The sequence below is a fragment of the Malaclemys terrapin genome, chromosome 3 (genome assembly GCF_027887155.1).
Source record: "Malaclemys terrapin pileata isolate rMalTer1 chromosome 3, rMalTer1.hap1, whole genome shotgun sequence".
Taxonomy (NCBI): Eukaryota; Metazoa; Chordata; order Testudines; family Emydidae; genus Malaclemys; species Malaclemys terrapin.
This window is the reverse complement of record NC_071507.1, coordinates 92,958,569-92,983,743: the sequence shown is the minus strand read 5'-3', so window position 1 is coordinate 92,983,743 and position 25,175 is coordinate 92,958,569. Positions and strand designations below refer to the sequence as shown.

The 25,175-nt window shown below is 40.8% G+C and overlaps 2 protein-coding genes across 6 annotated transcripts in view; one reads left to right on the top strand and one right to left on the bottom strand.

The window, feature by feature from the left end:
* The window catches only part of TFB1M (transcription factor B1, mitochondrial), a 54,671-nt gene that overhangs the window by 10,349 nt on the left and 19,147 nt on the right, over positions 1-25,175 (bottom strand). For all 5 annotated transcript variants that reach the window (XM_054022232.1, XM_054022231.1, XM_054022233.1 and 2 more), the window contains 2 exons: positions 23,857-24,008; positions 19,722-19,841 (listed from right to left, as the gene is read on the bottom strand). In XM_054022232.1, the coding sequence (XP_053878207.1) occupies positions 19,722-19,841; positions 23,857-24,008 (272 nt within the window). The remainder of the gene's footprint in view (positions 1-19,721; positions 19,842-23,856; positions 24,009-25,175) is intronic.
* On the top strand, positions 1,763-7,000 carry CLDN20 (claudin 20). The gene is made up of 2 exons (XM_054022235.1): positions 1,763-1,950; positions 6,246-7,000. Exon 2 carries the CDS (start codon positions 6,341-6,343, stop codon positions 6,998-7,000), a length of 660 nt encoding a protein of 219 aa, XP_053878210.1. The 5' UTR covers positions 1,763-1,950; positions 6,246-6,340.

Here is a 25,175-nt window from a genome sequence, read left to right as displayed (position 1 = left end):
ACCACTCCTTGTTCCCCTAGGGTATACTGGTATGATGGAGATTCCTGCCACATGATACAACAACTTCAACACAAACATATAATTTAACTTAGGTCTGCCCATTCCCTGGACAATGAAAACAAATACACTAAAGAAAAATAAGTTTATGTGCCAGTCAATTATCACTGTTCAGGTAAAGTAACTATCACTTACCCAGCAGTCGCAACAAAGCTAAGATAATGGGAAATACACATCTGCAGCAGAGCAGTGCTAGCTGCAACCCTAGATACTCCTTTCTGAGATTCAGTTTTATTTTAAAACTTCACCAAAATGAGAAGCATCAATTGCCTTCACTCTAAATAAGATGGGCACAAGCCAGCATTCTGAGAAGACAAGTTTTCAGAACTGGGGTTTTATCTGTCCACCATAGAGATAAGGGACAGCTGTATATTTGGAAAGCAGAACTAATTTCCTCAAAATTCGTCACATTCACATCTCGGGTTTTCATTCAAGTCTAACCCTAGTGAAAAATAATATTCAGGAAAATATTCTTTTGCAGTTGTGCCACCCCACTAACACCAATGGACCTGATTCTGATATCACACCAGTTTGAGGCCCAACATTTGAAAAATTTCCCTGGAATTTCTTTGCTTCTGTGCAGTAAGTTAGAACTTCAACATTGATGGGGAGCTTTGGGGAGGGAGGGTATGTTTAATTTCCTCTTAGTCCTCTCCCCACCCCCCCAAACATCAGAACTAAAGATACATCTCTTTGAAAACTGAGTTTTACAGGCTGTATTCACTCAAAATATTTTTAAAAAGTATCTTGTGCACTATAGGATTTCACTGAACTAAACTAAGACGACTACAAGTAGGCAACAAAATACCCTCATTTTGATTAAGCTAAGACACTTGTAGGTCACTTCTTTATGGATCAAAACTTACTGATAGTTTTTGGTCTATGAGAGGTTATGGAAAGTTGTACATATTACACAGTAACTGTAATACTGTGGTTCAGCTTTAAAATACTAACTCCATAGAATTCATTAAGTTACAAGAGAGTCTCCCCCAGGTTATGATGACCCCCTAATATTCTTTATAAGAAAGTGATAACACAAAAGCATTTTAAGTTCTCACAAATCCTGCAACACAAATATGTTCCCCCACAGCTTATAAATTATACATCTTTATCTCACTGCACAACCAGCATTTTCCCCACTCTCCTCTTAATTTGACATGCTTCTTCACATTGACTTGTTGGGGCCAATTTGCCAGTGCTCTGTGTTTACCATGTAAGCCTTCTTGAGCGTTACTACTTTATTCATTCATCCAAGCTCATGGAAAGACCATCAACTACAGGAAGATCCAAAGAAGACTAAAGACTGTTAATGAAAGGTATGTAAAACATGAAAATCACATGGAATTGCATGTAACATTTCTAATCGTGAATTCAAGCTTACTGTATAAATCTTACTAGGAACTGTAAACTCATATATAATTATCTTTGGTATAAAACTCCTTTATTCTGACTCTCAATTCCATTGAAATCCACTTTAAAATCTCTTTTTTAAAAACACGCATGTAAATTTTCTAGATTCTCAAGATTTTCCTGTATTTGCCAAATGTTTCTAATGTTCATCATGGGATCTGGATATCATTATGTATTTAGGACAAAGGGTTTACATGTGTTTTTCTCATAATCTCTTTGCTTTTGCTCACTAACAGAGTGTTTCTCTAACACAACTCATTGAACAAAGTGGTCCTTTATTCTCTGGTAGATGGAACTGAGAGAGAGAATAGGCAACAGGGCTACACTTGTGGCAGAAGAGAGAAAAAGAACACACAAAGCAATTTTTGCTTAATAAAACGCCAATGCTATTTTATATGAAGAACAGATCTTCGCATTCCAGAGAAACTGTATTTCTACAGGGCACTGCCAGTGAAGAAAACATCTCAGACCTCACATTCAGCGGTAAGTGCTACAAAAACAGAAATTGAAGATAGTATTTTTATTATGGTTCACAGTGTTTATACTAGGTTTTATAGTGCCTGGAATTTATCATATACCTATTAATTACAACATACAACTACTGCTAGCAATGTTTTGGATTGATGTTTGCAGGTTTAAATATGTTGAAACTTACAAATGAAGTAGTGAGAAAGGCTGATAACTCAAAACCCAAATGTGCTGATAAAGCCACACTTTTAAAATGAAAGTTTTGAGATGAGCTAGCCATGCAAATTAGCCCTGTAAATGGAAGCTACGCCATGCCTTTACAAGGTCCTGTTACAGCAAGTGCAAGATGCTTTTGCCAAAGAAATTCTTGGTAGTTTGAGCAAACTGAAGGGATTCTGAAAAAGGGGAGGTCTTCTGACTGGGTGGCCTGAGTTACTGATGTTAAAGCTGGAATCACTTTAGGAATAGTTTTTCTAAAATGTGTACCTTAACTGTAACAATTTGGCTAATGTATCAACTATATGTCTGGAAAGATGTAGAACAGCCTTTTAAATGACTAAAACTATGCTAACTACCACACAGAAATTCTAATTTCATTCACTAATCCCACACACTATAAAAATTTGAGAATTACTTGATTACTAAATAACAAAGTCTTTAATGGGTAGTGCTTCCACATAGACACTGATCTAAACTAATTTCACTTAGTTTGCTCTTATTTTCTTATGTACAACAATCTGAGAAAAGCTTGTGTTCCACTTCAACTTTCCCCACATACTATTTCTTGTGACTGTTCCCTAAACCTCTGACATTACAAATTCCATTTGTTTTCATTTACACAAGTAAAAAAAAATAAATGACATTTTAAAAAGTGTTCAAACAGTACTGAGCTTGGCAACCACATTGCAGGAGTCCGGGCTGACGCCTCTCCCTTCCCTGTGGTTCTGCTAAAAGCCCCACCTAGCCAACAACAGATGTAATTTCGTAAGGCAAGCTTTGCTTAATCCTGGACTCCATCACAGGCTCCAGCGACTCCAAGTTGCCTTACTTGGGATGACAAACAGAAGTAGCCTCATTTCTATTCAACCTGACTCCCAGAAGATTCAATCATTTTAAAGGGAATTGTGTCCACGCTCATAAATGTATATTTTTGGTATTACATTACTGCAAGTGTTCTGGCTTTTGTTAATGTAGCCTGACCCTCCAGCTGTAACGTGACTGAAAAAATTCCTCTTCAATACCATGAGTTTAAAAAAAGTGCCAGCCTAAGCAGCAAAGCTGGTGTGTGTTTATGGTGAGAAACGTGAATATGTAAAAATGGCACTTTCTTACACAGCACTTCTGTTCCCTGAGTATTCAAAATTATACAGTCTGATTTTAGTGACAACTTTACTCCCTTTAATTTCTTGTTAGTTTTGCAGAACTGTCATAGTTATGGAAAAGTGATTGGATTTTATTCTGGTTTGTCCATCAACAGAACTTTTCACTAAGGTCCCAATTCAGGAAAGTGTCCCTTTTAGGGCAGCACATGCTTGAATTTATGCTAATGGGATTTAAGCAAGTGTGGAAGTGCTCTCCTGAATAGGGAGAGAGTTAGGCATAGGTCCCAAGAAAGCACTTAAACCTAACATCAAACTATAGATTCTTTATTATTGTGGATGCTGAGCAAACCAAAGTGCAGAGGTTTGATTTTCAGATCTTTAGCTGAACTGGCAGAGCTGGTGAGTTAGAAAAAGCATAATTTTACTTGTGAAATGAGCAAATTTGATGTGAAAGTTATTAAGACACAAATGTGAAACCCCACAATCATTTTTACAGGATCATTTCATACTTCAACGGCACTGCAATAATATTTTTAAAAGGTTTGTATTTAACTAACCTCATCAAGATATTTTATAAAAAGGGTATAAAATAATCAGTATCAACTCCAGCTACAGAATGCCTCCAAAATGGTTTCACTCTTTTGGGTACAAATGCCCTCTTCCCTCCACTCAACCTCCCTCCCCTGTAAAAGTAAGTATTTAATCAGTTAAATACATAATTGGTTTTCACAACACATACACTTTGGTACACAACAGGCTCCCATGTGTAAATATATATTTTTAGTTCATGACTCATTCATATAATAGTACAAATGAAGCTTTTTAAAAACAAAGTCTCTCATCCCAAGAAGTGCCCAACTCAGCAAGGCAAGAAATAAGGCTGTCGCACCAGACATTTTCAATGCTTTTTTTTTTTTTTTTTTTTTTTTTTTTTTAAAGCTGACAGCACATATTAGCTTCTCCTACTACATCCCTGGAGAACACTATGCATTGAAAAGAAAAAAAAAAGGAGAGAGAAACAGATTCTTCTTAAATGAAAGCCTATTACTCACTGAATGGACTATACTGTTTTTAGAACTGGTTGGTTTTTAATTGTAGGCTTTTGTCCACAGATGATGTAGCTAATCTGTTAATCAGGCTAATGTACATTAACTCCACCTGTAAAAATAATTTTTTTTTTTTGTTGAATCATCTCTCTCCAGATGAACGTGCATAGTTATAATCCCATCTCCACCTCAGTAGCTAGATTTCCCCCCCTAAAAATATCTAAGGGAGTCTTCTGGCCTTCTTACTCACATTGGGACTTATCCTGTACTACTGAAGTCAATATGAGCCTTGCCACAGACTTCCGTGAGCACAGGGTCAAGCCAGATTAATCTAGATGGGATAAACCACAGATTATGGTACAGTTGGTATAAAGGTGGCAGAATCTAGGCTAAAGGTTGTATCAGAGATAAGGTGGGTGAGGTAATATCTTTTATTTGACCAACTTCTGTTGGTGAGAGACACAAGCTTCTGATTTTACAGAGAGCTCTTTTTCAGGCCTGGGAAAAGTACTGAGTGTGTCACACTGACACACTCAGTACCTTTCCTAGACCTGAAGAAGAGCTCTGTGCAGCTCAAAAGCTTGTCTCCCTTACCAACAGAAGTTGGTCCAATAAAAGATATTACCACACCCACCTTGTCTAATATCCTGACACCGACACAGCCACAACACTGCATACAATCAAGGTTATATTGTAAATTAACCCCAGGTTTTTTCTCCCAGTCTTAGTGATCTAGGGTTGCCAGTTGTAGTTGGACATATTCCTTGAGGACTCATCACATGACATAATCTTTAATTAAATATTAATCCTTCATTCCTGGAGACTCCAGCCAATTCTGGAGGGTTGACAACCCTATAGTGATCGGAGATGAATAAATTCAAAAGTCACTAAGAACGATATTTTTTCTTATTATGATAAAAACAATTGTAAACGATAATATTAAAATGACTGGGGGGGAATGTTTGTTTTTCGGCCAGACACTTTATTTGGACATCAAGCTTCAATTTTAGGGAAAGATTTTTAAGGCAGAGACTTAGGGCATGATCTTGCAAGGTGCTGAGAAGCCTCAGCTCCTAAAGTCACCAGGCACTCAGCACCTAAAACTAGATTTAACAAAGAGTTACTGACTGGAATCCCTTCATGTCACAGAAATACCACAGATCCAACAGTGACAGACGTTCTATAGAACCTAAGACTGACAGATCAGCTGAATGGCAGTGCAATCATTATTTGTTTGTGCTGACAATCATAAAACTGCTGCTAAAATCCTTCATGTGCTCTGAGGACCATGTTTCTGGAACTAAAGAGAAAATTCAGAAAAGGGTTACACAAATGAGAGCCTAATTGTAAATATATTTTAAATGAAGCTGACCCTCTTTGCTCCTCCCCCTAAATGTGTAATTCAGTGATAGTATTAATAGACACAAGAGTGGTTGCTATTTTTAAACAAGAACATTTTAGAATGAATAGAAAATGTTATCAATATTTTTATTTTAAAAAAATCAATTAACAGCTATATGCCAATTCCTATTACACAATTAAGGTCAAGTACTTGAAGAGTAAAATATATTGTCCCCCACTATGTTTGCCAAATTCTATAATTTTATATACAGCATTCACTTTGCCTAATAAGCCAAAAATCTGGATGCTACCATTAAACATAACTTTGGTGGAGCAAGTTTTAGCTCACGGCTTAGTCACGTATGAAAGGGCAGCTCTTTCTTGTTATCGATCTCTAAAACACTGTCCATTTGTAAACATTTATGTTCAAGTGCCTTGTGTACAGCTGCTCAGCTGTTCTGCAGGCTTCTCATCTGCTGCAGGGTCATGTTCAGATACTCATTCAGATAGCTCTTATTTTAAATGCAAGCTTTTTTGTTTCCTGATTTCGCCTTTCTTTCCCCCTGCCCTTCTCCTCCCCTCCTTTTTTTGTCACACACAGACAGCTTCCCAGCCAAGGCTGTAGCCATCAGCCAGCTACATACGTTTACAACAGAAGAGGAACGGGCAGACAAAAGGTGACAGAAGATAATCATCATGGCATCAGCAGGTCTACAGTTCTTTGCTTTTATTTTAGCTTTGTTGGGTGTTTTCGGCGCCATCACAGCCACCTTACTGCCCAACTGGAAAGTAAATGCAGACGTGGGTTCAAATATCATAACAGCTATAACACAGATGCAAGGGCTCTGGATGGACTGCACATGGTACAGCACCGGGATGTTTAGCTGCACTCTGAAATATTCAGTCCTATCCCTCCCTGTCTACATCCAGGCTGCACGGACGACCATGGTTCTGTCTTGCATCCTATCAGCTTTTGGGATTTGCATCTCCACAGTAGGAATGAAGTGCACAAAGTTGGGAGGGGACAAGGACACCAAAAGCTACACTTCTTCTGCTGGAGGGGTCTGCTTCATCCTTGCAGGAATCTTTGAGTTGGTACCAACATCCTGGTACACAAGAGAAATAATTTCAAATTTTATGGACCCAACAGTCCCAGAGAGCAGTAAAAACGAACCCGGAGGAGCTGTTTATATTGGATTCATTTCAGCAGGACTTCTGTTCATTGCAGGTGTGATCTTCTGCACATCCTGTTTTAAAAAGCAGCAGGGAGCATGGATTTACCCTACTAAGCAACAACAGTTCCCAGCCACACAGCAAGAGAACAATGCAGGCTACAACCTGAAGGACTACGTGTAAATATAGTAATGTCTATCAGCTGGGGTTTTTTTGTTTACTTTAGATTAAAAAAAAAACACTTAACTGTTCTTAATGTCAAGGCTGCAATTACATTTTAACAAGGTATTTTTATTTGTAATTAAAATCAGGAAAAAAGATGGCAGGAAATAAAGCATAAATATCTGCTGCAAGCATTTTTTTTTTTTTTTTTTTGCTGATTTTTTCAAACCAAATTCTTTGGCTTTCCAACTGAAATTTACTGAAGAGAAAGGAACCAATTCAAACAGTGCAATTAAACTAATGGTTAGTTACAGCACAGACAGTTAAACACAAAACGAAATCTATTCAGCAAATACAGGATATCAGTAATGTACCAAAATTTATGATTTATTTATTTTTTAGAATTTCATTTTAATTATGGCACAAACAAAACCAACTCTCCCTCTATGTGAAGCCCCATGCATTGCTTTTAATCACAGCCACATCTGCCTTTCCAGCTCCCAACTGCCATGGTAACTAGATTTCTTTTTAAAAAACGCAGCCACATTGTATATCGGCATATCAGGAGCTGAAGAGCTAATGCTGCCATTGAGATATTGCCAAAAATGGCCCCAAAAAATCCCCACCTGCTGTGGGTTCCATTTTTTATTTTAAAAGAAATGTCTACTAGGCAGTCTCCAACTGCTGGCAATCTACCACCAAACAACAACTGTTCGGTTTGAGGAGGAAAACGACAAAAGAAGTGTCATCATGACTGAGGAAATACTTGGAAGCTTTAACCCACTGGCTACACATTTAGGCACAAGAAAAATCTGCACCCTCCCTGACTTCTATCTTCCTTCCTCTACAAAGCAAACCACTAGCCTTTAACTAGTGGAGTATTTCACCTTCTGTTATTTATTCATTATTTATTGAATCCTATCAATTTTTGGTCCTTTTAAAATTTAATTTCATAGAGCCTGATCCAACACCCGTTGAAGTCAATGGATGAAACCCACTGCAATATGCCATATACAGCAGTGGTCAATGACAGCATCTTAGTTTACAAATACTTTGTCAGTTTAATTAACTTGGTGAATGTTTCTAAAGCCTCAGAACCTTCTTTCCAGCATGCAGAACTTATTGGACATTTGTAGGAAATGTCTCATGTCAAATATTGTCCAAGATGTTAAAAAAAAAATTATGTGAATTTGCTGATGTAAGTGAGGGGATAAAAGAGGAGTGGACCTAGGTTTGAATGTCTGGGGATACGACTCTGGACAAGTTCCTCACAATTCAGTCAGGTACTAGAAGATGTCTTGTTTATTCTTATACAGCTTTTTAGTGCTCAGATTATTAGCTCATGAATCATTAAAATACTATGGTAGAACTTTAGTTTAAAATAGATTAATATAGTAAGCATCAAATAAAGACAAATCTGAATGATGTGGAAGGAGTGAAGCTTAATCTTTTGTTATGGGCTTTTATAAAGAGAGAAATGCTTTTGTACACACGACAGTGTCTATCATATATCCATTAGCTCTGAGTTACGAGAACTTGCCTTATATTATATGTTAACAGTGAGCATTTGAATTTTCTGCCTATTTTATGATGCAGTTTGTTTTGTACCATCACTGGCAACTGTGCCAGATCAGCAGTAATTCAGTGGTGCAGACTTAGCCAGAACCACAACTGAAAAAGCCAAAGTTATTTAGGGACAGTGGCCTAGTGCACCGCAACACTCCAAGACAGTTGTGTTGAGTTTATGTTGTAAAAGTGTATACATTTAGAGTTGTATAGTTTTCTTGAAACACCTATATTTTTCTGGAGAACTGATTAATTGAAGTATTATTGTTCCAAAAATATTTGCATGTCAAATTTAGTTGCATGTCCTGTACTTAATCAGGAGCATCTCTAGCCTGTAAATTTAAATCAGTATTTTTTAAAAATCACCAGAGAAAACGAGAACCAAAAAAGAAGTCTTGGGAAAGACACAAAAAATATTGATTTGCATGTTGTAAGCAAAACTGAAGACTCCAATTGTTACATAAGCAGCTAAGAAAGACTCCTTTGCCAAGACTACTTATATAGAAGAATCAGAAGTTCCTTATTTACCAATGCAAAATCTAAGCAAGAGCTTTTTGTTTAACTCACAAGCGCCTCAACAACTTTCCAAGGGCGGGGGGGGAAGGCAGCTCCACATCCAGTATTGGTATCTAATGAAAGTTGTGTGGTAGTCAAACTCTCAAGGATCATGGCAAGAAGTTAGAGGATAAATCTACCAAGACAGCAGGAGTCATAAAGCAAAATGTGGCAAAAGGAGTGTGAAAAATAGCTGCAATGTTTTTGTCTGCTGATTTCTGTTTCTTTTGCGCTTGAAATAGTCACTATTTGCTTTAGTTTAGAGAAAAATATTCAATAAATAAAAGCTTAACTAAGCATGTTGTCTTTTTTGAAGGGTACTAATCAGAGAAAGCCAGGGGATTACAGGACATCATTCTGATCAACCCATTGCCAGCTAACAGCCTATCAACAGTCTGTGAGCCAGATTCTCAGGTGGTGGAGCCCTATTTAACATAGGAGAGTGGGAGGCAACAGGGATCCAGTTACAGCTACCCGATTCAGGAGGCTGGTTTGCAGTAGCCCCAGTTTTGACTACACCAATGCTGCCATGCCCTCAACTTTGCTGGAGAGGAGGGGATGACTAGCACCAAGCTGAGATTTTGGCCCCAGCTCTAGGTTTTCCTCATTTGCTCTCGGTTCACACATTACTGCTATAAAAGGAAACTAGGACTCACTGATATTACTTTATAAAAACTGAAAGTTGGACGGAGTAAATGGCCACCAAAACAACAGGTCTTTAAAAAAATAATTGTAGAAGTTTAGTGCCCCTGACTGAGCGCAGTCTTTTCTCCATGCTGTCAGTAAGAAGTTCCAGGTAGCTTTGAGTGTAATTAGCAATGTGCGACACACAGAGGCTCAAGATGCAGAGGAAATGGAGGGCGGGTGAACACAAGTGGGGGAGAGAAGATTAAGAGCAAAGAATCTGGGAGACAACAAGGCTGGAGGAAAAACAATGCAGCCCAGAAGAGAAGACAAAGACCTAGAAATGGGCTAAGGCAGGGGAGAGCAGTCTCCCCAGAAGAGCTCTGCAGGCGAGTTAGAGAAGTTGGCCAGAGTTTTGAACTCCCTCCTCCTTCCTGAGAAGCACTGATCTGTCTCCACTTCCTTTCTGGCAGTTCAGGGGATCTCCCACTGGGAGGAAGGGGAGAGGATACAGCACTGACCCCAGGGGTACTTTATACAACCCTGTTATCTTCAAGCTGCCTGTACTGTCCCTTGAGCGCCTTCTGCTGGGATATGAAATTACAAGAGAAGGTAGAGCAGGAAGGAAATCAGTAGAACTTGAAAATGTGGCTCTACTGTGAGCATGGCATCACAGAACTGTGTTTTTCTCTCTCAAGGATTCCAAGTTAAATCTGCTCAGTTTACAAGTAAAAGTATTTTTTCTTATCGGCCCTGCAAACTCAGCCTGGGATCTGACAGTGAAGCTGTGCAGTTTTTGCTTCATGCACTCTTGTAAGTAACAGTCTGCAGACTATAGTCTGCTTTCAGTTACACACGTGTAACCCCACTGCTTATAATGGGGACAGGTCCAACTCCCATGGAGAGGCAACTTCACCCATCCCAAGTTGGAAACCACCACTCCTTGCCAGCAAGACCCTCTTATGCCTTTCCAGCTGCTGGTCTCTTCCTGTCTCATACCAGGAAGAGGCTCAGTCTGCTCCTCAGAAACCAAGGGCAGGGATTTTCTGGATACCAAGAAGTAGCTATGTATTAATTTTAAAAAGAGCTGGTGAGAGCAGATAAGTGGGCAGGAAGCATGCTGTTCTCTGCCTACTCGAGGGCGGAGTGGCCAGAGAAGGATAAAAAAAGTGATATTAGTACTATTTTATAACTGGGAGGGAAAAGATGCAGACAGGAGTTGGGGTAGGGAAGAGGAGGGAAATGAAAAATAATATGCTAAAAGTTAAATGGGTTATAGTACTTTAAGTCACAGACAGTAAAAAAAAAAAATATTCCTGAGGGCATTCTGCGCCTAAAAATTCTGCACACAGTATTTTAAAATTCTGAAAATGTTATTTGTCAAATAAATGTGGAGGCTCCAGCATGGCATTGGGGAGCACAGAGGTGGGAGATCACTGTGCAGCTTCCGTCCCGATGCCCGGGGGCATGGACTCAGCAGTAAGGCTGCACCCAACCCCGATACAAGGACCAGGTCTGCCCCAGAAACACCCCAGGGCCCTGCCTCTCCATGTGGGCAGGCAGGCTCAGCAAGTCAGGATCCAAGTGTGGAGGGATCCAGGTGTGGGTTAAGAGGGTTCTGTGTGGGGCAATCTGGGTGCAGGGGTGATCTGGATACATGGGGGCTTGTTGGGGGGTTCTGGGTGCAACGCTAATGGGAAGCAGGGGTTCCTGGTAAAGATGGTTGGGGCTCAGCAGGAGGGGTGTGGGGGGCTCAGTGGGGGATCCAGATGCTGGGGGAATGGGCCTCAGTTGGATAGGGAGCAAGGTACAGCTGGTTGGGGCTTGGTGGGGTGGGGATGCGGGTCGGGTGGTCCAGGTACAGGGGGAATGGAGCTCGCTGCGGGGGTGCGGGAGAAGACTTGGCAGGAAAGTCTGGGTATGAGGGGGACTGGATATGCAGGGGTTGAGAGGATGGGGGAGAAGCTCTATGTATATGGGTCCCTTCCCCTGCAACTGAGGAGTGATGGGTGCAGGAACCGCGGGGGTGGTGGTGCAGAGCTTCCTGCAGCCAGAGGAGAAATCTGGGGGTGGGTCTGACCTGGCCCCAGATGCTGTGCAGGGGAAGAGGAAGTTCCCTCTTCCCCAGCCCATCCAGGACTAGCAGCTGAGCCCGACACAGGGTAGTAGCCACCAGCCGGGTCTTCCCCAGTCCTGCCCCTGCCCCCACGCGAAACATACTGCTGGGGAGGGTCGCATGACCACTCTTGTGGCTTCCCTTTGCTTCCCTGTCAGAAAGTAATTTTTCTGTGGGGGAGAAAAGAAATCTGCAGGGGACAAAAATTCTGCACATGCGCAGTGGCACAGAATTCCCACAGGAGTAAATAAAGACGACTAGAGAGCTCTCAGGTAGATCACTAGCAAAGGGGCAATGAGATAATTGAACAGGATTTAGTTATTTTTATTTGCATTTTTCAACTATGCATATCATGTTTTCTAGTTAAAATAAATACGTTTGTTTCAAAACAAAAACATTAAAGAGGCAGATCTTCCAAAAACGTTGCTGCCCCAAAGAATCCCATCCCATCACCAAGTCCATCCTATCACCAAACCTGTCCCCCTTGAATGACCTGAGAAAGCCAACAAGTTTTGCAGCAGGACCCAAGGGTCACCAAAGCCAGGTTCTGATGGATCAAGAAGGGAAGCAAGTTCCAGACCCAGGGACACTTCACCTAGAATACCCTGTCCCCAGCCTTCTATTCTTAATAGCATAGAGCTGTTTATCTGAAGTTATCATAGCTGCCACAGTGTCACACCAGAAAAAAGCAGTGCCCCCCATACAAACAGGGATCACAGCACTGATGATTCCTACCCAGGAGGTATTCTTCCTTTCAAGAAACAATACTACTAGTAATGGCTAATAATTCTCGTGTGCAACAACTGGGCCACAAGCACTGGGGAGAAGCACTGAGGGAATTTCAGGCTGGAAATAAATCGCACACATTTTCCCGCTTTCTCTGTTCATTTTTGGAATCCTGAGTTTATTAAACTATCAGTTGGGACGTGCCTCATCACACTGCTGTGCTGCTGCTCTGGATCCATCCCCAGCTAGTCTCCAAACAGAGAGATGCCATCACACAACGCAGCTCTCCCCAGTAAGACCATCTTGGTACATCATCTTGGTATCCTCTCTGCTTCTCCTATCCACAGCAGTATATAAAAAAAGCAATGCCTACCCCTTCTCATTAGAAGTGTTATGAATATGTGACATTATGCCCCATATTCTTTATGGAAATATGCTTATGCTATGGATGTGGTTTAACGGATATATTTTATGCAAGATGGGTCTTGTAAGGTATCATCGGAAAGGTTATAATTTACTGAATGTGATTATCTAATTTGTATGCATGTATCATTTCTGTATCTAAAGTTAGGAATATTGACTGTGTAACAATTACAAGTGTGTGTGTGTGTGTGTGTGTGTGTGTGTGTGTGTGTGTGTGTGTGTGTGTGTGTGTGTGTGTTTTTGGGAGACACCCACCAGACAACCAGCCATCAGCACTGATGGGCCATTAGGAAGAAACAAAAAGACTTTGAAGACACTAACTCTCTCCTTCCTGAGAGGCATCCTGGGAAGTTGCTGCGACACTACTAGGCCACGTGGTCATGTCACCTGGTACTAAACACCATCTTGGACTTCTAGTAATTTTCCACTAAGGGGGGGGGGGGGGAAGAGAGAAGAAAATGGTCAAGACTGGGAAACAAAAAAAAGATTCCCATCTTATGTAAATCTTATTTAAGGCTGGGGAGTAAGTTGATCTTGATTGACTCTTCACTGAATCCCGACCCGGGATGACTGCTGGAAACACCCAAGGAACAAGGACAAAGGGAAAAGAGGAGGAGTACTGAACCCAGGCTGGAAAAGGGATCTAGTCTGTGAATAAGATACCTGAAGATTTAAGCTGCAAGCAGCGTAGCTAACCTTCAAGAATTTCTGCAACCGGCCCCCAAAAGCAACATTTAGGACGAGAAATTACTTCTTGAAACCAGTCTCTTTACGATCTTAAGCTTAGTATGCGTGTTTTGTTTTATTTGCTTTGTAATCTGCTTTGTTCTGTTTGCTATCCCCTATAATCACTTAAAAGTTACCTTTTATAGTTAATAAACTTATTTCTTGTTTATAACATAAACCAGTTTGTGTAATTCATATCGGGGGACGGGGAGGGGCAGGAAGCTGTGCATCTCTCTCTCCACATTGACGGTGTGAGGGGTTTGGACACAGACCCCCTTGAGACTGTCACCTGATGTGCTGAAATTACCTCTGAGCCCATTTTCCCTGCCAGCTTGGACACGCCAGTCTGCTCCAACACAGACCCAGGACTGGTACACGCCTCCAAAGCTGCAGACTTTAATCAAAAACTGCTCAGCAGGTCACCTATCTCCAGCACCCAGATCCCACTGGGATCCAAACCTCCAATAAATCTGCTTTACTCTGTATAAAGCTTATACAGGGTAAACTCATACATTGTCCGCCCTCTATAACACTGATAGAGAGATATGCACAGCTGTTTGCTCCTCCAGGTATTAATCACTTACTCTGGGTTAATTAATTAACCAAAGTGATTTTATTAAGCATAAAAAGTAGGATTTAAGTGGTTTCAAGTAATAATAGAACAAAGTAAGTTACCAAGCAAAATAAAACAAAACATGCAAGTCTAAGCCTAATACATTAAGAAACTGAATACAGGTAAATCTCACCCTCAGAGATGTTCCAATAAGCTTCTTTCACAGACTAGACTCCTTCCTAGTCTGGGCCCAATCCTTTCCCCGGTACATTCCTGTGACGTTGTGCAGTCTATATGGTTTTATAAAAACTTGATAATAAGTCAATATAATGTAACTGAGATAGTTTTAGAGAAAATACGGTAATAAGTGAATGTAAGTAACTGGGATATGCCTCATGCAAAAGGTCTCTTGTAAGGTATCATTACAAAGCTTATAATCTACTGAGTGTGATCATCTGATTTGTATAAATGTACCACTCTTGTATCTAAAACTAGAAATATAAAATGTAACTCTGAGGGCCTATTGTAATTGTGTAAAGTGTGGACCATTAATGATGGTTTGGAATCTTGATGACTCCTATTGTCTGCAGATGGCTGTATTTACCTGTGAGTCTTCCTGTATATGTGTGTGCTGGCAAGTGAGTAATGAAGTCTTGCAGTGACATGTGATCATGTCACCTGAACTGGAATCCATCTTTAACCTGGTGCTTTTCCAGTGAGGGGGGGTGGAAACCCAGAGAGACAAAGAGTTCCCGCCTTATGCAAAAGATATATAAAGGGGGGAAGAGAAGAGAGAGGGAGAGGAGCCATCATGAAGAATCCCCTAGCTACCACCTGAGCTGCAACAAGAGCTGTACCAGGGGAAAGAATTGTGCCCAGGCCTGGAAGGTGTCCAGTCTGAGAAAAAACTTACTGAAGCATCTCTGAGGGTGAGATTATCTGTATTCAGTTTGATTAGGCATAGATTTGCGCATTTTATTTCATTTTGCTTGGTGACTTACTTTGTTCTGTCTGTTACTACTTCGAACCACTTAAATCCTACTGTCTGTATTTAATAAAATCACTTTCTATTTAGTAATTCACTCAGAGTATGTATTAATACCTGGGAGAGCAAACAACTGTGCATATCTCTCTATCAGTGTTATAGAGGGCAAACAATTTATGAGTTTGCCCTGCATAAACTTTATGCAGGGTAAAACGGATTTATCTGGGTTTAGACCCCATTGGGAGTTGGGCATCTGAGTGCTAAAGACAAGCACGCTACTGCGAGCTGTTTTCAGGTAAACTTGCAGCTTTGGGACAAGTGATTCAGACCCTGGGTCTGTGTCTGGAGCCAGACGGGAGTGTCTGGCTCAGCAAGACAGGGTGCTGGAGTCCTGAGCTGGCAGGGAAAACAGAAGCAGGGGTAGTCTTTGCACATCGGGTGGCAGCTCCCAAGGGGGTTTCTGTGATCCAACCCGTCACAATTCCTTGTTAGGTTCAGCAGGCACATTAGGTGAAAAGCAGGGGCTCTCTCACAACTGGGACCTCCCTTTGTTCTCTTCCACCCCCTTTTATAGCTTTGGCATGAGGTGGGCAGTGATGAGCTGCCAAAATATTAACAACAGGTTCCCTCCTCCTCATCCCATGAGGGGGTTGTGCCCCCCCCCCGGGACTCCTGCCCCATCCAACCCCCCACATTCCTTGACGGCCCCCCGGGAACCCTGCCCCATCCACCCCCCTTCCCTGTCCCCTGAATGCCCCCTGCCACCCCATCCAACCCCTCCTCTCTTTCCTGATGGCCCCCTGGGACCCCTGCCCCATCCAACCATCCCTTCTCTCTGTCCCCGACTGCCCCTGGAATCCCTGTCCCTGACTGCCCCCCACCGCCCCATCCATCCCCTGGTCCTTCCTAACTGCCCCCCCCCCCAGGACTCCTGCCCCCATTCAATCCCCGTTTCCTGCCGTCTGATCGCCCCAACTCCATCCACCCCCCCACAATCCCCTGAACTCTCCTGCCCCCTTACCATGCTGCCTGGGGCCTAGGCCAGGCTGGGGCGCTCGGCCGGGGCGCTGGGGCCAAAGGGGGAAGGGGGGGCCAGAGCGCTCAGCTGGGGCTGGGGCGCTGGGGGGCTCGGCCAGGGTGGCCGCAGTGCTGGGCTGGGGCACTCGGCCGGGACCGGAGCCGCTCGGCCGGCACTGGTACCACGGGGCACTTGGCCGGGACCGGGCCGGAGCCAGGGGAGCCAGGCCAGAGGGGGCCGGGGCCGGAGGGAGCGGTTCGGCCGGGCTGGGCTGGGCCTCGCTGCGCCTCCCTGGAGCCCCCTCCCCCCACCCCAGCTTGCCTACCTGCCTGCCAGCCTGCTTGCTGCTTCTTTCAGGCTTCCCGCGAACATCTGATTCGCGGGGAGGGGGAGGAAAAGGGGGCGGAGCGTTCAGGGGAGGAGGGGGACATGAGCTGGGGCTGGGGGCAGGGTGGACAGCTGCCCGAGCCTTTGTTAAATAAAGCCTTTTTAGAACCAGTTGTCCCGGAACAACCAGTTCTAAAAGGGCTTCTAAATTTAACAACCGGTTCCTGCGAACCGGTGGGAACGGGCTCCAGCTCACCACTGGAGGTGGGAATCTTTTGTCTCTCTGGAGCCCCACTCCTCCTTCTAAATGGAAAAGCACCAGATTTAAGATGGATTCCACCATTCTTCCTGGGCTGGCTTACACGAACACAGGAAGGCTTGCAGGTAAACAAACTCATTCACAGTTCATTGATTCTGAAGGACACTTAATGGCTTCCACTTAATGTTTACACATCAGTAATACAAGTTCATATCTTATTTTCCTAACTCCAGACATAGAAATAATACATGCAAACAAATAGGATGAACACACACAGTAGATCATAAGCTTTGTAATGATACCTTACAAGAGACCTTTTGCATGAAGCATATTTCAGTTACATGATATTCACACTTATAAACATATTTCCATAAAACATATGGAGTGCAACATCACAGAGGGAGAGGGCAATTTTTTTAGGTCACATCAGGTGACATCCTGGATGTGTGTGTGTGACAAAATATATTTAAACAAACTGACCCAGCTCCAACATTTTGGCATGTACTCATGAAACTCCAATGTTAGATGTGTCATTTGTTTAAGGTTTCTTTAAAAACCTCTTCAACATTACAGGACAGTTTTTGATATACCAATACACTGCTACAGAAAGGACTGGGATGTCACAAGCGTAACTTGGGACCAGCTCTGGCTCATCCCTTGGAATGGGATTGTAAAACATTTAAAACAACACACTTTAGAAATATGCATAGATATTTCATTAATCAGTTATTTTCTTTAGTTAAGAGGCCTTGCTATTTTCAATAAGCAGTTTTCAAATCACAGTCCAAAAGAATGGTTTACTTTAGTAGTAAGAAGAGGGGGAAAACACTCACTTATTGAAACAGATTTCCCCACTGCCATCAGAAAACATTAATAACCTGCATTATTCTAAGCCTTTTCAGTGGTAGTGCTTCACTCAGTTGCCTCCAGCCGCAATTTACTCCAAAGCTGCTATACACTGAGCAGCCCTAAAATATTTCTGAACAGCATGTGAGTAGCACTGTAGCAGCTGAACTGCGAGTTGATCAGACTGATTTATATATTGTACTTTCACTAATGCTCTGTTGCAGCTAAGCATCCCCCTTATGCCTGAGGATCACTTTCCTGATATTTGGTTTTTAAACTTTCCTCTCTAAATGTTTACTCATATCCCAATCAAATGTTTTACAGTTGCTCACTGGCTATTAATCTGCTTAAGGAATATTTTCATTTTATGTTCTGTCACTAAATATTTTAAAACTATTTTATTAATTCCCACAAAGATGTTTATTGCTGGATGAAACTTTAGAATCAATGTGCTGTCACTGTTCAGCATTAATGAATGAAGTACAAAGCAGTATAGAGCCCATATAATGTATTTTGCTTTGAGGATCTTCCTCAGAGGAAAAGTGTAAGTACCATACTGTGTGCACTCAAAATTGTACCATTCTAATTGTGGAAGCACTGATCTGATTCCATCGATAAAGGTGGTCTATTTAAAGGAGAAAAATTAATCAAAAGAAGGGAAATGTAGGTATCTGGGGCTAGATTCACAAAAGGACTGAGGTGCCTACTCACCTCTATAAGTGCCTTATGTCCAACATTTAACCACCCTGTCATTCACAAAACCACCACTAAGCTGCCACCTAACCTTGAAGGTGCCTACATTTCTTGGGTGCCTAAGCGTTTGCTGGTGGGCAAATGCAAAACTGCATAAGCCCTGATAGAATTTTCAGACTAGGCATTTCTCTGCCTCTCTCATCTGCACGGCCCAATACAGTAGCTATGCTCAGAGTACACCTAATCAATACAAAAGAAAACTGCTTCTCAGCATTTCCCACTGGTTAGTTTGCTGGCTTCTGTGCATCTCTTATGTACCTAACTCTCCCCATAAAATGCATGGAAGGTTTGGGCGTCTAACTCATGATTGTGAATTCCACTGGGCAGCAGGATACCTAGGAGATAGGTGTTGTAATGCTTAAGTTAACTTTGTGAATCTAGCCCCAACTTTTTTACATTCTATAAAAATGTTAAACCTTGTATTCACTAGTATTATACTGCAATCCTAGTTTATGGTCCAATCCCACAACAAAGTCAATGAGAGTTTTACCACTGTCTTCAAGGGGAGCAGGAAAAAAAAAAAACAAAAAACGAACAATTGATCTATCTGATCGGCCCAGCAGATCCAGCTAGTCCAATATCCTCTTTCAGAAGTGACTGGTACCAGATGCTCCAAAGCAAGATACAAGAATCATCAAAGTAGACAATTAAGGAATAGCTTATCCATAGCAGAAGAATTTTCTTGACCCTCTCACTTAGTGGTTTGTTTATTCCCTGAAACATGACAATTTAAAAATATCCGATCTAATGTCACTGTGAATGTTATCCATATAAATGTTTAACCTTATTTGAGTCCCACTAAACTCTTGGCCTCAATGATAACCTGTGGAACTGACTGTCACAAGGTAACTGTATGTGATGTAAAAGATATTTCCTTTTATCAATTTTAAATTTACCATATTTCAATTTCACTGAGTGTTTCCCATATTCTCTTATTTAACTTCTTTATACCATCTCCTCTGTAAACAGTCACAACCTTTTCAAGCTCTCCTCATATGGAAGGCTTTCCATGCCTCCTGTCATTTTATTACTCATCTCTGAGTGCCTACTGAATTTCTGCAATGTCTTTTTCAGGATCAGGTCCACTTTGCTTTTGGCCTTGATCATGAAAGGTGCTGTGTGCCCTCAACTCCCACTCATTCCAATGGCTTTAAGCATCTCTCAGGATCAGTCCTTTTTGTACAAATTGCGGTTATTATAAAGAATTAGATGAAACTGTAGCATGTATCTCCTGCTAGCAAGGTCAATGCACAAAGATGACTCACCTCTGGTTTTGGAACAAAGGCTCGACCTGGAATTGTGAAACAGTTTTGAACAGTGCAGAGGTACTGAGACATGATGGACAGTCTGCTACGTTGCCTGCTTCCTGTGGTGGCTGCGAGCCTCTATGGAATAATCAGAGTGTCATTTATAAGTCAATGAATCCAGACTGACCAAGTGGAAAGAATATTAAAGCTCTGTCAACTTGACACTTAATCCAAGGTAAGGATATTTAAAACCAAGAGTAACAATATATATATATATTTTTTTTTAAAGGCACCCTCTTAAAAGTAAATACAAAGATCAAAAATAACATTCAAATCCTCAAGTTTTTCTAACATGCCTATCAAGATATCTGAATTACATACAATTTATTACCCCAAACCTGTAGTTAAATCTGCACAGGTAGTTCCCTGCACTTCTGTGGAGCTTCTCGGATATAAAAAACGGTTCTGGGAGCCACCTGAACAGATCTGCTTGTAGGGCTCATGCTGAAGACAGAATTGGGTGACAATGTTCTCAAAGCCTCCTTTGTTCCCAATGTCCATGTTTGGGTGTTCATTTTTCTGGTCTTTTTTAATTCTTGCGAGATCAAATATTAGTCAAATGAGGTTCTCACAGACTCAGTATACGGAAGCAAATAAAAGTATTATTCCCTGTAAATCCATCTGCACTCATTACAAAGATAAGGCTGATTTTTCCCTCCTCAATAACTGGATGACATTTTAAAAATATTGTTAAATGAAATAGTTTAATAAAAATGAGGCAACATATCTTCAAATTTTTTTCACTTAAAAATCAGCTCTGAAGATCTCTTAATTTCCAAAAAAAGTGCCCAAAAGACATACAAAGCCACAATTACTAGTTTTGTAAATAACCACCACAATAGTTCTGCATTATTGGAAACTAAGTATAATGGAGCTACGAATGAAACAGTGTTGCAGGTCACATAATGAACAATCAGGTTGAGAAATAATATTGAGTGGAGTAGGTGGAAATGTAACCTCTATCTGCTGTTGGTGCCTCTGTTTGCAGCTGGAAAACACGCCACGGGGTACCACACAGAACCTCCCTTGCTAAGCTACAGAAACACATGGGAATTTTTTCATACATTTTTCAGTAAGTCCTAACTTCAGTTCAACTGAACTGGTATGAAAACATGAGGAAGCAGTAGAATAAAGAAGGCTCCTGTGACTTCCAGATATTTTAGTTAAAAGTGGTAAAAACTGGTCCTGTCTACACTACAGTGCTCATGATCTGGTAGGAATTGTGTTTTGTATATTTAGCCAGTGTAGACAAGACCTCAAGGTATTTGTACAAAGAATGATATGTACAGAATGCCACCGAACATTAGAAGTGGCCCTTATTGCATTGAAATATCGTAAGGTGATTCATGTCCTCATTTGTCACATCACCTTTGTTTTCACAATATATACAGATGAAAAAGATGACATGGATATCTGATGGCAATAGCTGCATCCAATGTGCCCTCCAGTGAACACAGTACCATTGAAATGTTGGCATGGCTAACTGAAGCCTTGCATACACTAGGAAACTGAACTGTTGCGGAAAACTTCTGTACTGACACTACAGATGGTTTAAGTGCTAATGTAGAAAATGCAAAATCATTTTCAATGTTATTTCAGAAAGAGATCATAACACTTGATTTTGTTTCGTCCACACTAGCACTTTAACCACTTCAGTCATTTCATCTCAACAACAGTTCAACTTCCCTGAAAACTCCAGGCAAGAAAATGTAAGTTATGTGCCACAAAGTTGTACAAAGACGTTTACTGTCAGAATCCATATCATCACTTTTTTTCTTGCAGTTGCCCTTTTTTGTCTTTCAAGCTTCTCATGCCATCTAAAATCCATATATGGGCAATGTCTGATTTTGTGCCAAGTAAAAAAATAACAGTAATAAGTATTTTTGGTCACACTTTTTTTTCTTCCAACAAAAATAGAAATTCTGTTTACTAGTATCTTTCATCCGATGATCTAAACATATATCTCCATACACCTCGGTGAATCTGGCTAAGTGTTGTTATTCCTGTTCTTCTACTAGTCCATTTTAAGTATTTATAAGACACCTATATCCTGGATATCTACATCCAAACAGTTAAACGGAGGAAGAAAGGTGAAACAACTTGCCTAAGGCCTAAATAGAGAGTGGCAGATCCAGGAATAAAACCTAGAAATTCTGACTCCCAGTTTCCTAGCTGACCATAAGATACACTACCTTCAGTAAAAAGAAACAGGTTATTTCCCAAAAAGGCATACCAACTCATATAAATAAAGGAAATGTGAACCATAACACTGAAAGGCTTTGATCTTCTCTTTTATAAAATATTCATGGGAATCACACACATTTAAATAAATGAGAACCAAGAAACACAAGTTCCTACAGTGTAAACACAACAACCACCACCACCGACTCATTCCATGACCTTGAGAACATCACTCCACTTTATAATGTTCGGTCTTTTCAGCTTTCTAAATACAAGGAACTTAACGGGTATGCTATTTTGCATGTCATTTGAGCTATGTTGGGTGCAGAAACACTATAATCTGCATGTCATGTTGGGAAAAAAAACCCTAAAGGCACAACAGCTGGTTATAGCTATATAAAGTACGGAGTGTTTCTATGTTCTCAATTCTCTTTGTAATTCTTTTTTGTTGCTATCATAGCATTCCACATCTTTCCACTTTATATTTTAAAGCCTAGCCTATTAGCCATTTTTAATGTTTAGGCTAATAGCTCTTATGTTATGAAGTATTTTGGGAAAAAGAACTGGATCTTTTGTGCCAGAAATCACATGGACTCAGCGATGATAAAAGGCGGCTGCTTTATTTCACATTCACAATACACAGACTACTTGTCCCAGATGTTCTCTACAGCCATCTACTGGAACCACTTAAGTACTTATCTCGAACCCTCTTCTTGCAAAAACTACAGTAAATGTAGCAGAATGATGGGAGCGCTAGGTATCGGAGTAACGTTCTAGGTACCCGAAATAACAGCAGAGATTTAATTTATGGCATACAATCACTGTATTTCTCATTTACACAATTCACAAAAGACCCTGCAGGTAAAACTTATCATCAACCTGGTTTTCAGTTTGGAGCAGCTACTTTAACCTTTTGAGTGCAACACATAGAATATACACTCAGATAACAAACAAAACCGAATACTTACAGAACAATGAAGTGGGTGAGAAAATGGCAATCTGGTTTTCTCAAACACTGATAATGAAATAAACTATAAAAAATGTCTGAGGGCATTTTACAGTGAGTCAGCTGATTATCAGTTGACCCAGAAACATCTGAGAGTCTGTGGAGAGCAGGCAGATCAATTTCACTTTCATCAAGTTCCTCAGTTTTCAAATTAAATGTAACCAAGTCAAAAACTGCTCCAGCAGTTCTTAGAATTGGAAATTGATTGGTGCATTCAGTTTTATTCTTGTCAGGGTATGGTGAAGAGATTGGCAATGGTCCCATTCAGATTTCTGGCATCAAGATCATATTCAGGAAAGCAAAGACCAGCGTCTATGGGCTCCACTGACAAGAAATTCCCTATGTTTGAAGTGTTTAATCATTGGTGGGAATCAGTGATTGACATACTTCAAATCTGAAAATCTTCTGTTAGCAAGGGAGGTCTAAAATAAAGCAGGGTAAAATATTACTTACAAGATTAAGTGCTAACTCAAAATGTCACGTCAGCTGATGAGGAAGGAAATAGTTGAAGACAGAAAAGGAGCATGCTGTGGAAGTTACTTGGAATGAAGCAGTCAGATTTCAGAAAAAACAAGACTGAAATGTTTCAATGCTTAAGGGAGATTTATCTCCCACATAAGAAGAAACTTTTTATAAACAGTGTGCAATGAAAAGAACTGAGCAGATTTTTAAAATTAATATTAAACTGTATAATTTGTAGCTAAGCATACAGAAACTTAAGCACTGTGTCAGGTTTCCAGCCTTAAAATTACAATTTCAGAGAAGTACAGACTATCAGGCAGTTTTAAAACATCCTGTAAGTCAACAAAATCTCTCTCAGGCTTTTCTCATCTACCACTAAAGTAATTAGGTGCTGAAATAATTTGTCCAATTTTAAGTCTTTAATAAGCCAATAACAAAACTTACCTCTGCTACTTCCTTCTGAAAAGTCAAAGTCATCCGAGTTCTGCCATAAACAAAAGGTCCATCTCTATTGGAAACATTTTCAAGCCACCTGATGATCAGAGGAGTTGAAACACTGAACGGCAGATTTCCAATGATATGCACGTTTGGTGGATCTATAAGAATTTGAAAAGAAATCTTTTGTAAAAATAGATAGGTAAGTGGGGTAGGGTGAAAGGCTGTGGTTTTGTGGAACACTGAACACGTTCTACAATTAGAGAGGGCTGTATAGTTTGGAAGGCCTCCACCTCAGCAGAAGGGGGACTAATCTCCTTGGGGACAGGCTGGCTAGAGTAGTCAGGAGGGAATTAAACTAATAGCAAAAGGGGAGGGTACAAAGGAGGAAGATATGAGCCCTCAGAACAAAATCAAGATGTTGAGAACAAAATTTATCCAAGAAACCAAAGAACATAAACAGAAAAAAATCTTGAATTGCCTATACACTATGCTAGGAATCTAGGTAACAAACAAGAGAAACAGAAAATGCTCACTTATGAGCATAAATTTGATCTAGCTGGTATTACTGAAACCTGGCGGAATGATCCACATGATTGGAATGTTAAATCAATGGTTATGACCTATTTAGGAAGGATCAAATGGGAAAAATGGGAGTGGCACTATGTAAAAAGTGGCATTACTTATTTCCACGTCCCTAATAATGCAGAAGAAAATTATTTTGAATGCTTATGGCTCAATGTCCTAAAAGATAAAGCAACAAGATGGCATAGTAGTTGATGACTGCTACAGACCACCACATCATCCTGGGGAACAGGATGACTGCCTACATATGCACTCATCTATAATATGTTGGAACAAAAACTGTTATCATGGGGGACTTCAATTTGAGTGACATATGCTGGAGGTCTCATGCTGCCAGTACTAAAACATCCTTGGAATTTCTAAACATTATAGATGACAATTTCTTAATTCAAAGAGTGTTGCAGCCAACATATTAGATAATTTTTTCACATCTTAGCTCATAGCGCATTATATATTATACCTGGTCCTAAGAGATAAAGAGAACTGAGCACAGAACTAAAAATGAATGGTAGCTTAGGCACAAGTGATCAGGACTTTATTCAGCTTGCATGTTATAAATGTGATCAAGTCCAGACCAGTAATATTTTATATACACCTCTACCCTGATATAACACGAATTCGGATACAATGCAGTAAAGCAGCGCTCGGGGTGGGGGGGTGGGAGGGGGGTGCGGATCAAAGCAAGTTAGACATAATGTGATTTCACCTATAGCGCGGTAAGATTTTTTGGCTCCCGAGGACAG